The sequence below is a fragment of the Dendrobates tinctorius genome, unplaced genomic scaffold, assembly GCF_039654945.1.
Source record: "Dendrobates tinctorius isolate UK_male_01 unplaced genomic scaffold, ASM3965494v1 ptg000032l, whole genome shotgun sequence".
In the NCBI taxonomy this organism is placed as follows: Eukaryota; Metazoa; Chordata; class Amphibia; order Anura; family Dendrobatidae; genus Dendrobates; species Dendrobates tinctorius.
Genome location: NW_027361700.1, coordinates 30420843 through 30433634, shown reverse-complemented (window position 1 = coordinate 30433634; position 12792 = coordinate 30420843). Strand labels below are relative to the sequence as shown.

Here is a 12792-nt window from a genome sequence, read left to right as displayed (position 1 = left end):
CCCGACTTTACCATATGAATCTGGCCGACCTGTTTCGCTCAACTCTAGTCACCATGTAGCCAAGGGTCATGTGACACTGAAACAGCAGCAACACATTGCAAAATTGGATGTAACGGTCTCCGATGGTGTCGCATTGTGACCTGTGACATACTGCAATTGTGGCACAGAGGGACAAATGTCTCCAAATGTGTTAGATTTTCTGTCGCAGGATGAAAGTTGCATTACAGATTGCTCTTCGGAACCATTTTCTTTTACAAATACTCTGACGTTTTGATGGATTAAAATCTCGTTTTGCAGGAATTTCTGGGAATCTTGACATCACGTCACACCCGTATAACTGCAGGAATGTTCTTTTGTGTACATGTTGTCATGCAGGTTGTCTGTGTTGTTGAGAAGTTTCCCATCCCCCTCACTGGGTATATAAGACAAGGCAGAGGGGCCAGTGATTCATCTCATTTTCCTGCACATTCTCTACAAGTCCAGTATCTCAAAAAGATAGAAAATCATGAGTTTTTCCAGCCATAGCATCTCCCAGTCTGGCCGATTTAGTGGTGCTGGTATACAGAGAGCACGCAGTGTGGCAGGAGGTGCTGGTAGCATTAGGATGTCCTCTGCAAGTGTCACTATGGCCAGTATGGGGGGCCCAATGTTTAGCGGGGGTCTTGATGCTGGTTCCTTTGGTAACAACAGCAAGGAAACGATGAACAACTTGAACGACCGTCTGGCTACATATCTGGAACGGGCAAGTACAGCATAAGATGATTGGTGGGAGTCCCCTGCTGATGTTGGGTGTTGCCTACATCTAAGTTGTCCATAATATTCGGATTTATTATCCATATTTTTAACATTATCTTTCTGTTTATCAGGTTCGCTCTTTGGAACAAGTTAACAACGACCTGGAAGTTCAAATCCGTGAGTTCTATGAGAGAAAGTCTGCCATCAGCGCATTTGACCCAAGCGGATTTTATGAGACCATTAGCAAGTTACGCGCTCAGGTAATATGGAATTTACTTACCGTATATAGTAATGTGTCTTCATAGATTTCATGTTGTTCTACCAAAGGCAGCACTAGCATAGCATTATTTATTATGATTTCATTCATTAGATTGCACTATATTTTTTTTATTACTTTTTAGGCTTATTTAAGCTAGTTTATCAATTTTAACCTCCTTTAATCCTAGATCCTAAATGCCACCACTGATAATGCCAGGCTGATGCTGCAGATTGATAATGCAAAACTGGCTGCTGATGACTTCAAAATTAAGTAAGAGACATTAAAGGGTTTCTTTGCTTTCCACCCCTCTCCATAGAGTACAATAGGAGGTGTAACCTGACTCCTCACTGTGCTTTCAGTCTCCCTTGTCTTGAGCTGCAGGAAGATGAGCTGGGTTTCTTTTTCAGAATGGATGGGGGTCTTCCAGAGGCAGGTGCATGGAAAGAAGGGGCTAAAAAGTCAAGAAGGAAGCTGATTTCTAAAATTTAAGCACTAGTGTATGCATTTCTGTGATGCTTTTAGACCAGTAGACATGGCACACTATCACATATTGGGGCCGTTGTTTGATGAAGATGGACAATTCTTCTAATGCCTGCCCTTTAGATAATTCTTCTAATGCCTGCCCTTTAGATTTGACACAGAACTGGCCATTCGGGTTGGAGTAGATGGTGATATAACTGGACTACGTAAGGCCCTTGATGAGCTGACTATCAACCGATCTGATCTGGAGCTGGAGATTGAAAGCCTGAAAGAGGAGCTGATCTTTCTAAAGAGGAACCATGAGGAGGTATTACTATCCAAGCTCATTTTCAGGATATGCTTTCCATGAACCTTCCTTAATTTTTACTAATAATATTTAGCAGCTTTTTTGTCGTTACTCTTGTGTGACATTTTCTTTCATTCTTAGTAGAGATGAGCGAATTTGTTTCGATTTTGTCCCCGAGTCTGATTTTGACATATTCGAGCACTATTCGTGCTGAATATTTGTCTTATTATCGGTTCCGAACATATTCTGTAATTTTTACTCCCATTGACTCTAATAACGTTCGGCTGTGTTCGACAAATATTGCAAAAGCAAAATTCGAATCCGATCGTATTCGGAACCAAATCCGAACAAATTTGCTCATCTCTAATTCTGAGTAGCGCTACCTAAGCGCCTGAAAACAGATGGTTGTACTTCTATATGACTTCTTCTTTTTTAGGAACTATCTGTTGTTAAGGGACAGATTGGAGGAAAGGTCAATGTAGAGCTAGACTCTGCTCCACCAGTTGACTTGTCCAAGATCCTTGCAGAAGTGAGACAGCAGTATGAAGAGGTGGTGGAGAAGAACCGTCAGGAGGTGGAGACCTGGTACCGAACACAGGTATGTTGATTTTCAATTCACAAAGAGATGTACATGTCAGAAGCCTCAAAGTAAACTTAACCTCAGTCTCCCCGATTCCTGATTTTTATTTTTCCAACAGAGTGAAAGCCTCAGGAAAGAAGTTGACGTATGCAAACACAATTTTGAGTCTTCTAAGACAGAGATCACAGAATCGAAACGTAGGTTCCAGAGCTTGGAGCTTGAGCTACAATCTCTGCTGAACATGGTGAGTCTGGAGGTCTCAATTCATACATATGTTTACAACTGTCCATGAGGTTTCTGCCTGGGCGGTAGACCATGTTACTATTAAGTTGCCATGCTATATGATTCTAGTGATTATAGAGATTCTCTACTATGATGAATTCATACTTGTTAGAAGAGTCAATGAAATCAAGCAGAACCAACCTTATTTTTCTACTGCTCCCCCCAGCAATCAGTTGTATTCTGCGGGGAACCTTGGTAAGGATTTGATTTCCCTGCAGCGCCTCCACAGGAGAAATTTAGCATTACATATTGTTCATTCAAATCAATGCACTTTCTGTTTAACAGAAGGCAGCCAGAGATGCTTGTTTGCCTCTCTTTACTCTGGCCAAGAAATGCGGAGTCTCAGCAGGTGATCACATTCTATTAGCTCCTTAATAGGATATATAAAAATGGGTTTTCTATACCAGATACCCCTTTTAAAAGGTCTCATTTAGACAAATTACATTGGTAGGTTTTCAGAAGCTAAAAGCCCCAACAATGCCCTAAATGACACTAGCTCCAGGAGCCTCCATTTTTTGTCTGTGATTGGTCCTATGACCATCAACAATCCAAAGCCTGGAAGATAGGGGCACAGTACGAGTCACAAACTTGTTAACGCTAAAACTTTAAAGGGCACAAACCCCTCAATTCAAGGCACTTGTGGTCTTATGTTCTGATTATAATATTGAGTCTCTTTTTCTGTATTCCAGAAACGAGCTCTGGAGGGCACACTGGCTGAGACAGAAGGTCGATACGGAGCAGAACTTGCACAAATTCAGAATCTGATTTCCCAAATTGAACTCGACCTCCAGCAAGTAAGATCCGACTATGAGAATCATTCGGTGGAGTACACGAGACTGCTGAATATCAAGACAAGACTGGAGCAGGAAATTGCCACCTACAGGAGACTCTTAGACAGGGAGGACATCAGGTAAGGAGTCAGGACAAGCACGGTGTCTTTCTGTTATTACCGGGAATCTGTCAGCAGGTTTTTGCTTTGTAATCTGACAGCAGCACGAGGTAGGGACAGAGACCCTTATTCCAGTGATGTATCACTAAGAATACTGGGTGCAGCGTTATAATACAGTCACAGTTTTCTCTGCTGCAGATCTAGCAGAGCGCAGTTGTCAAGCTGTGCATAGCCCCACGCACACCACAGCTTTCTGTGTACATTGAATAGTGACAGAGATCAGATATCAGTGTTGGGGGTGAGGTTGGACTAACCTGCATGTGCCAAATTGTCCTGTAGTGATTATCTTCTTCTGCTAAAACATTGGTTGTTCTGATACAGCAACACACAGCCCAGTAAGTGACACATCTCTGTAATCAGGGTCTCTGCTCCCACATTATGGTGCTCTCGGATTACATAACAATAACCTGCTGACAGATTCCCTTTAAGGACCTGAGTCAATTGTGGAAATAATACTGACATTTTGTTTATAATTGTATATTACAACATGGCCACAAAATAATCATTATTGATCCCTTTGTTTTTCTTTTTAAAGCATTTTAGCTTCTTCACAATTGGAAACACAGAAAAGTAAGTATTCACCGCCATGAAGAATGATGTGTATATCATAAAGGAGACGATCGTGACAACCCCTGGAGATGTCCTAACAGGCCATATGAATGTCATAGATCGCCTATGGTGGAGTTGGCCCAACTAATCCAACTTAGCTGTATCTCTACTCCTAACCCCAAAGTGGTCACTTGGACCACGTTCACACTATCAGTATTTGGTGAGTTTTTTACCTCAGTATCTGTAAGCCAAAGCCAGGAGTGGAACAGTCAGAGGAAAAGTATAATAGAAACCCGTCACCACTTCTGGATTTTTTCCCACCCCTGGTTTTGACTTACGAATACTGAGGTAAAAAACTGAACATGTGAAAAGGCCATAAAGTGAATCCCTGCCACATTCGACTAGAAGTACGTGGCCTTGCTCAACGCAAGTGATTTGAGCAAACGCACACTTCTAGTCAGCACGTGATTACATGTATACAAAGCGCATCCTTTCGGTCAAGTGACTGCCTGCTTTCACCTCCGCCATTGGAGAAGTCTATAGTCACATAGACTATAACATCCCAAACCTGGACAACCCCTTGATGAATCATGAAAGGATGATTATCCTGCTGTCACCCTTTGGGAAACATCATCCCATTCTGACCCTAAATTTGTCTTTCTTCAGATGTCAAAATTGTCAGCAAGGAACAATCCAAAAGTTCCAGCACCACAACAATCAAGAAGGTGAGGACAGTTGTCGAGGAAATGGTAGATGGAAAAGTGGTGTCCTCAACTAGTCTGCAAGAGGTGTCTGAGGTCAAAAACTAGAGCTTCAGTCTACATTGTGATGTATTCAATAAAGTCTCTGCTCCACATCGCTGTCTATTCCCTGTGTGATCTTTAATACATTGTAGATGACTGGGTCACTAATAGTTATAGAGTGTGACACATGTTCCTCCTGACCATCTATGTCCGACAGCTGCCACTCCATAGATTTCCATGGATGAATAATCTCCCAAACACGTCTTCTGCCAGGGCTGCTGACTGCTCGGGGGCGTGATAATCCTGCCCCCTAGGAGTCAGAGAAGGGTCTGGGCTAGACGCAATGCTGACGTCACACTTTGGATAGTGCACACCTAAGAAGATATTACAAAGTAACAGTATACTTGACCCACCTGGCCGCTCATGAATGTTAAAGCGGATCAGTCACAGGTGTCACAATACAAACTGTGTACATTTTTGGCCATGAAGAGACTGGTGTAGTTTTTTTTAAAACATCAGAATAGCTGTGTAATCCTCATTTGCAGGTACGCTTTTTCATAAGTCTAGCTGTGGAATAAAATAGCTCGTGAGTGTAAGTGTATTCAGTTTCTGCCCACCCGACCTTACTGACAGCTGCAGCTCGTACTGAGAAGTGTGAGATCTCAGCAGCAACAGGGACCCTGAGGAGCTGTCAATCAGACTTGGTGGGCGGAGATAGAGTTAAACTTTCATAAAGGATTCTACAGCCAATCTAATATGGATTCTCAAAGTAAGTGCTCCAGCCTCCTCAGGTCTAAGACCTCTATCTATTTAATAATGTATGAAACTGGTGACAGATGTGCTTTAAGGGTCAAACTGTACAGGTCTATTGTATTTTTCTGCTATCAAGGACCAGCGAAGCAAATCATTGAAACCTGCTGATGTAGAGCCAGGCTGGCACACTGTGTATAAGGGGATGTGGGCACCGTATCCGTATCTAGCACGGACCCACTTGTGACTCCTGGGAAGAGGGGTGCAATGAATGCTTAAAAAAATAGATTTAATCAATATATTTTTTCTTTACACTTTATTAAATTACTGTGATGACTCTGCGCTCCCAGGCCACTCATGTGATAACGTGTATGATGGTGCCACATGCACAAAGCCTGGCATCTGCCCCTCAGGACTTCTCCGGGCACAGACTTTATACACTGTTACCCCGGCTTTTCTTCACTTTCTGCAGCCTGCAGTGCTTCTGTAAATCCTCATGGCACGTGCCTGCAATCTGGCTGTCAATGTGAAGCCTGTGGGGACGGTTTTTGCTGCTCGGATGTTGTAAGATTATCCTGCTCAGTGGTAATTACTCTGCACTTGTCTGGGTGGTAATATAGCTGCTGGGTGCAGATCCTGCTCCACCAGATCTGTAGCAGCTACAGCGTGCATTATGAGGTTCTGCAGCAGCTGGGGTACAGTCCAGAACTGTATTACACACACCAGGGATGAAGACAGGTTTGCTTTCATGGACAGAAAAGGTGTCCTAGCCTTGTGTATAGAAATCTTGGCTTATTGCCACCGATTTCTCAGGACGCATTCCTACAGACCCTGTTACACATTACATTTTCTGAAGAACCTCATATTTAGGAAAGTGGAATTAATTCATGTCCATCAATTAGTGATTGGCACAGAAGAAGGAAAATGATGGGAAAATACTTAGATGTAGTGTTCCTCACTGTCCACTAGGTGGTGCAGTTATGGGGCAGAATGCTCCTGCATTCTGCTGACTGCATCTGAAGGGACGGGATACAGAATTGTATTTTATTATCAGTCCAATCTGCTTCTTAAAAGTACAGGGGTATCCAGAGAAAGTTTGTAAAGGTGGTCCACAGACATTCTCTCATCTGAGAGAATCGGGCCGATTATGCAAATTACACTCTGATCAGAGTGTGATCAAATTTTCTCAGATGAGAAGATGGAAAAAAAAATTCTCCATCTTCTCCAATCTGTCAGTCCGTGAAAATTGGACTGCATTCAGATGTCATCAGAGTGCAGTTTAGTGGTTTCCGTCAATTCACTGATTTGCGTGGCTGAGTGTGTTTCAAATATGAGATCAAACTTGGGTATGTAGCATTTTTTATTTCCTTGGACTGTCTGTGTCCCCCCAAAAAATTGGACATGTTAAAGGCCCCATAGAATAACATTGGTCCGGGTGTGATCCGATGTTTTTTCAGTTTGCACTCAGGCAGCAAATACACTCGTCTGCACGAGCCCGTACTATGAGTGTTCTCACGATGAAGCCCCAATACTGGTGCCCAGTAAATGCCCTTATGATGGTGGTACAGACTTACTTCATTCCCAATAGAAATCTGCCATTTACGGGGTCTGATCACAACCAGGGCTGGGGAGTCGGAGTTCAGGATTCACAGTCGGTGTTCATTTTGGTGGAGTCAGAGTCGGTATAAATTGGACCGACTCCAAAAGTATATAGCACATTGGACACAGTAGTACAATGCGGTATATGCTGTATATGTTTCCATAAGAATTTGGGAAAGTTCTGAAATGTCCTATAAGTGTCTGTCCTGTTCCTGATCTAACGATCTCTGCTTTCAGTGGAGATGAATCTGTGCTGCACTTTATGTACATGCTCAGTAGTGACCAGTGCTGTGGAGATGTAGCGGAGATGAATCTGTGCTGCACTTTATGTACATGCTCAGGAGTGACCAGTGCTGTGGAGATGTAGCGGAGATGAATCTGTGCTGCACTTTATGTACATGCTCAGGAGTGACCAGTGCTGTGGAGATGTAGCAGAGATGAATCTGTGCTGCACTTTATGTACATGCTCAGGAGTGACCAGTGCTGTGGAGATGTAGCGGAGATGAATCTGTGCTGCACTTTATGTACATGCTCAGGAGTGACCAGTGCTGTGGAGATGTAGCGGAGATGAATCTGTGCTGCACTTTATGTACATGCTCAGGAGTGACCAGTGCTGTGGAGATGTAGCGGAGATGAATCTGTGCTGCACTTTATGTACATGCTCAGGAGTGACCAGTGCTGTGGAGTCGTAGATGAGATGAATCTGTGCTGCACTTTATGTACATGCTCAGTAGTGACCAGTGCTGTGGAGATGTAGATGAGATGAATCTGTTCTGTATCTCTACTCCTAACCCCAAAGTGGTCACTTGGACCACGTTCACACTATCAGTATTTGGTGAGTTTTTTACCTCAGTATCTGTAAGCCAAAGCCAGGAGTGGAACAGTCAGAGGAAAAGTATAATAGAAACCCGTCACCACTTCTGGATTTTTTCCCACCCCTGGTTTTGACTTACGAATACTGAGGTAAAAAACTGAACATGTGAAAAGGCCATAAAGTGAATCCCTGCCACATTCGACTAGAAGTACGTGGCCTTGCTCAACGCAAGTGATTTGAGCAAACGCACACTTCTAGTCAGCACGTGATTACATGTATACAAAGCGCATCCTTTCGGTCAAGTGACTGCCTGCTTTCACCTCCGCCATTGGAGAAGTCTATAGTCACATAGACTATAACATCCCAAACCTGGACAACCCCTTGATGAATCATGAAAGGATGATTATCCTGCTGTCACCCTTTGGGAAACATCATCCCATTCTGACCCTAAATTTGTCTTTCTTCAGATGTCAAAATTGTCAGCAAGGAACAATCCAAAAGTTCCAGCACCACAACAATCAAGAAGGTGAGGACAGTTGTCGAGGAAATGGTAGATGGAAAAGTGGTGTCCTCAACTAGTCTGCAAGAGGTGTCTGAGGTCAAAAACTAGAGCTTCAGTCTACATTGTGATGTATTCAATAAAGTCTCTGCTCCACATCGCTGTCTATTCCCTGTGTGATCTTTAATACATTGTAGATGACTGGGTCACTAATAGTTATAGAGTGTGACACATGTTCCTCCTGACCATCTATGTCCGACAGCTGCCACTCCATAGATTTCCATGGATGAATAATCTCCCAAACACGTCTTCTGCCAGGGCTGCTGACTGCTCGGGGGCGTGATAATCCTGCCCCCTAGGAGTCAGAGAAGGGTCTGGGCTAGACGCAATGCTGACGTCACACTTTGGATAGTGCACACCTAAGAAGATATTACAAAGTAACAGTATACTTGACCCACCTGGCCGCTCATGAATGTTAAAGCGGATCAGTCACAGGTGTCACAATACAAACTGTGTACATTTTTGGCCATGAAGAGACTGGTGTAGTTTTTTTTAAAACATCAGAATAGCTGTGTAATCCTCATTTGCAGGTACGCTTTTTCATAAGTCTAGCTGTGGAATAAAATAGCTCGTGAGTGTAAGTGTATTCAGTTTCTGCCCACCCGACCTTACTGACAGCTGCAGCTCGTACTGAGAAGTGTGAGATCTCAGCAGCAACAGGGACCCTGAGGAGCTGTCAATCAGACTTGGTGGGCGGAGATAGAGTTAAACTTTCATAAAGGATTCTACAGCCAATCTAATATGGATTCTCAAAGTAAGTGCTCCAGCCTCCTCAGGTCTAAGACCTCTATCTATTTAATAATGTATGAAACTGGTGACAGATGTGCTTTAAGGGTCAAACTGTACAGGTCTATTGTATTTTTCTGCTATCAAGGACCAGCGAAGCAAATCATTGAAACCTGCTGATGTAGAGCCAGGCTGGCACACTGTGTATAAGGGGATGTGGGCACCGTATCCGTATCTAGCACGGACCCACTTGTGACTCCTGGGAAGAGGGGTGCAATGAATGCTTAAAAAAATAGATTTAATCAATATATTTTTTCTTTACACTTTATTAAATTACTGTGATGACTCTGCGTTCCCAGGCCACTCATGTGATAACGTGTATGATGGTGCCACATGCACAAAGCCTGGCATCTGCCCCTCAGAACTTCTCCGGGCACAGACTTTATACACTGTTACCCCGGCTTTTCTTCACTTTCTGCAGCCTGCAGTGCTTCTGTAAATCCTCATGGCACGTGCCTGCAATCTGGCTGTCAATGTGAAGCCTGTGGGGACGGTTTTTGCTGCTCGGATGTTGTAAGATTATCCTGCTCAGTGGTAATTACTCTGCACTTGTCTGGGTGGTAATATAGCTGCTGGGTGCAGATCCTGCTCCACCAGATCTGTAGCAGCTACAGCGTGCATTATGAGGTTCTGCAGCAGCTGGGGTACAGTCCAGAACTGTATTACACACACCAGGGATGAAGACAGGTTTGCTTTCATGGACAGAAAAGGTGTCCTAGCCTTGTGTATAGAAATCTTGGCTTATTGCCACCGATTTCTCAGGACGCATTCCTACAGACCCTGTTACACATTACATTTTCTGAAGAACCTCATATTTAGGAAAGTGGAATTAATTCATGTCCATCAATTAGTGATTGGCACAGAAGAAGGAAAATGATGGGAAAATACTTAGATGTAGTGTTCCTCACTGTCCACTAGGTGGTGCAGTTATGGGGCAGAATGCTCCAGCATTCTGCTGACTGCATCTGAAGGGACGGGATACAGAATTGTATTTTATTATCAGTCCAATCTGCTTCTTAAAAGTACAGGGGTATCCAGAGAAAGTTTGTAAAGGTGGTCCACAGACATTCTCTCATCTGAGAGAATCGGGCCGATTATGCAAATTACACTCTGATCAGAGTGTGATCAAATTTTCTCAGATGAGAAGATGGAAAAAAAAATTCTCCATCTTCTCCAATCTGTCAGTCCGTGAAAATTGGACTGCATTCAGATGTCATCAGAGTGCAGTTTAGTGGTTTCCGTCAATTCACTGATTTGCGTGGCTGAGTGTGTTTCAAATATGAGATCAAACTTGGGTATGTAGCATTTTTTATTTCCTTGGACTGTCTGTGTCCCCCCAAAAAATTGGACATGTTAAAGGCGCCATAGAATAACATTGGTCCGGGTGTGATCCGATGTTTTTTCAGTTTGCACTCAGGCAGCAAATACACTCATCTGCACGAGCCCGTACTATGAGTGTTCTCACGATGAAGCCCCAATACTGGTGCCCAGTAAATGCCCTTATGATGGTGGTACAGACTTACTTCATTCCCAATAGAAATCTGCCATTTACGGGGTCTGATCACAACCAGGGCTGGGGAGTCGGAGTTCAGGATTCACAGTCGGTGTTCATTTTGGTGGAGTCAGAGTCGGTATAAATTGGACCGACTCCAAAAGTATATAGCACATTGGACACAGTAGTACAATGCGGTATATGCTGTATATGTTTCCATAAGAATTTGGGAAAGTTCTGAAATGTCCTATAAGTGTCTGTCCTGTTCCTGATCTAACGATCTCTGCTTTCAGTGGAGATGAATCTGTGCTGCACTTTATGTACATGCTCAGTAGTGACCAGTGCTGTGGAGATGTAGCGGAGATGAATCTGTGCTGCACTTTATGTACATGCTCAGGAGTGACCAGTGCTGTGGAGATGTAGCGGAGATGAATCTGTGCTGCACTTTATGTACATGCTCAGGAGTGACCAGTGCTGTGGGGTCGTAGATGAGATGAATCTGTGCTGCACTTTATGTACATGCTCAGTAGTGACCAGTGCTGTGGGGTCGTAGATGAGATGAATCTGTGCTGCACTTTATGTACATGCTCAGTAGTGACCAGTGCTGTGGGGTCATAGATGAGATGAATCTGTGCTGCACTTTCTGTACATGCTCAGTAGTGACCAGTGCTGTGGAGATGTAGCGGAGATGAATCTGTGCTGCACTTTATGTACATGCTCAGGAGTGACCAGTGCTGTGGAGATGTAGCGGAGATGAATCTGTGCTGCACTTTATGTACATGCTCAGTAGTGATCAGTGCTGTGGGGTCGGAGGTGAGATGAATCTGTGCTGCACTTTATGTACATGCTCAGTAGTGACCAGTGCTGTGGAGATGTAGATGAGATGAATCTGTGCTGCACTTTATGTACATGCTCAGGAGTGACCAGTGCTGTGGAGATGTAGCGGAGATGAATCTGTGCTGCACTTTATGTACATGCTCAGGAGTGACCAGTGCTGTGGAGATGTAGCGGAGATGAATCTGTGCTGCACTTTATGTACATGCTCAGGAGTGACCAGTGCTGTGGGGTCGTAGATGAGATGAATCTGTGCTGCACTTTATGTACATGCTCAGGAGTGACCAGTGCTGTGGAGATGTAGCGGAGATGAATCTGTGCTGCACTTTATGTACATGCTCAGGAGTGACCAGTGCTGTGGAGATGTAGCGGAGATGAATCTGTGCTGCACTTTATGTACATGCTCAGTAGTGATCAGTGCTGTGGGGTCGGAGGTGAGATGAATCTGTGCTGCACTTTATGTACATGCTCAGTAGTGACCAGTGCTGTGGAGATGTAGATGAGATGAATCTGTGCTGCACTTTATATACATGCAATCTGTGCTGCACTTTATGTACATGCTCAGTAGTGACCAGTGCTGTGGAGATGTAGCGGAGATGAATCTGTGCTGCACTTTCTGTACATGCTCAGTAGTGACCAGTGCTGTGGGGTCGTAGATGAGATGAATCTGTGCTGCACTTTATGTACATGCTCAGTAGTGACCAGTGCTGTGGAGTCGTAGATGAGATGAATCTGTGCTGCACTTTATGTACATGCTCAGTAGTGACCAGTGCTGTGGAGATGTAGATGAGATGAATCTGTTCTGCACTTTATGTACATGCTCAGTAGTGACCAGTGCTGTGGGGTCGTAGATGAGATGAATCTGTGCTGCACTTTATGTACATGCTCAGTAGTGACCAGTGCTGTGGAGTCGTAGATGAGATGAATCTGTGCTGCACTTTATGTACATGCTCAGTAGTGACCAGTGCTGTGGAGATGTAGATGAGATGAATCTGTTCTGCACTTTATGTACATGCTCAGTAGTGACCAGTGCTGTGGGGTCGTAGATGAGATGAATCTGTGCTGCACTTTATGTACATGCTCAGTAGTGATCAG

The 12792-nt window shown here is 43.9% G+C and overlaps 1 protein-coding gene across 1 annotated transcript; it reads left to right on the top strand.

Annotated features, from left to right (window-relative positions):
* The first annotated feature begins 479 nt into the window (after positions 1 to 479).
* LOC141086549 (keratin, type I cytoskeletal 47 kDa-like) lies at positions 480 to 4976 on the top strand. Its single transcript, XM_073572692.1, has 9 exons — positions 480 to 742; positions 867 to 995; positions 1182 to 1264; positions 1625 to 1781; positions 2197 to 2358; positions 2459 to 2584; positions 3312 to 3532; positions 4107 to 4141; positions 4787 to 4976. The coding sequence occupies exons 1-9, from the start codon at positions 506 to 508 to the stop codon at positions 4927 to 4929; spliced, it is 1293 nt and encodes a 430-aa protein (XP_073428793.1). The 5' UTR covers positions 480 to 505; the 3' UTR covers positions 4930 to 4976.
* The last annotated feature ends 7816 nt before the right edge of the window (positions 4977 to 12792 follow it).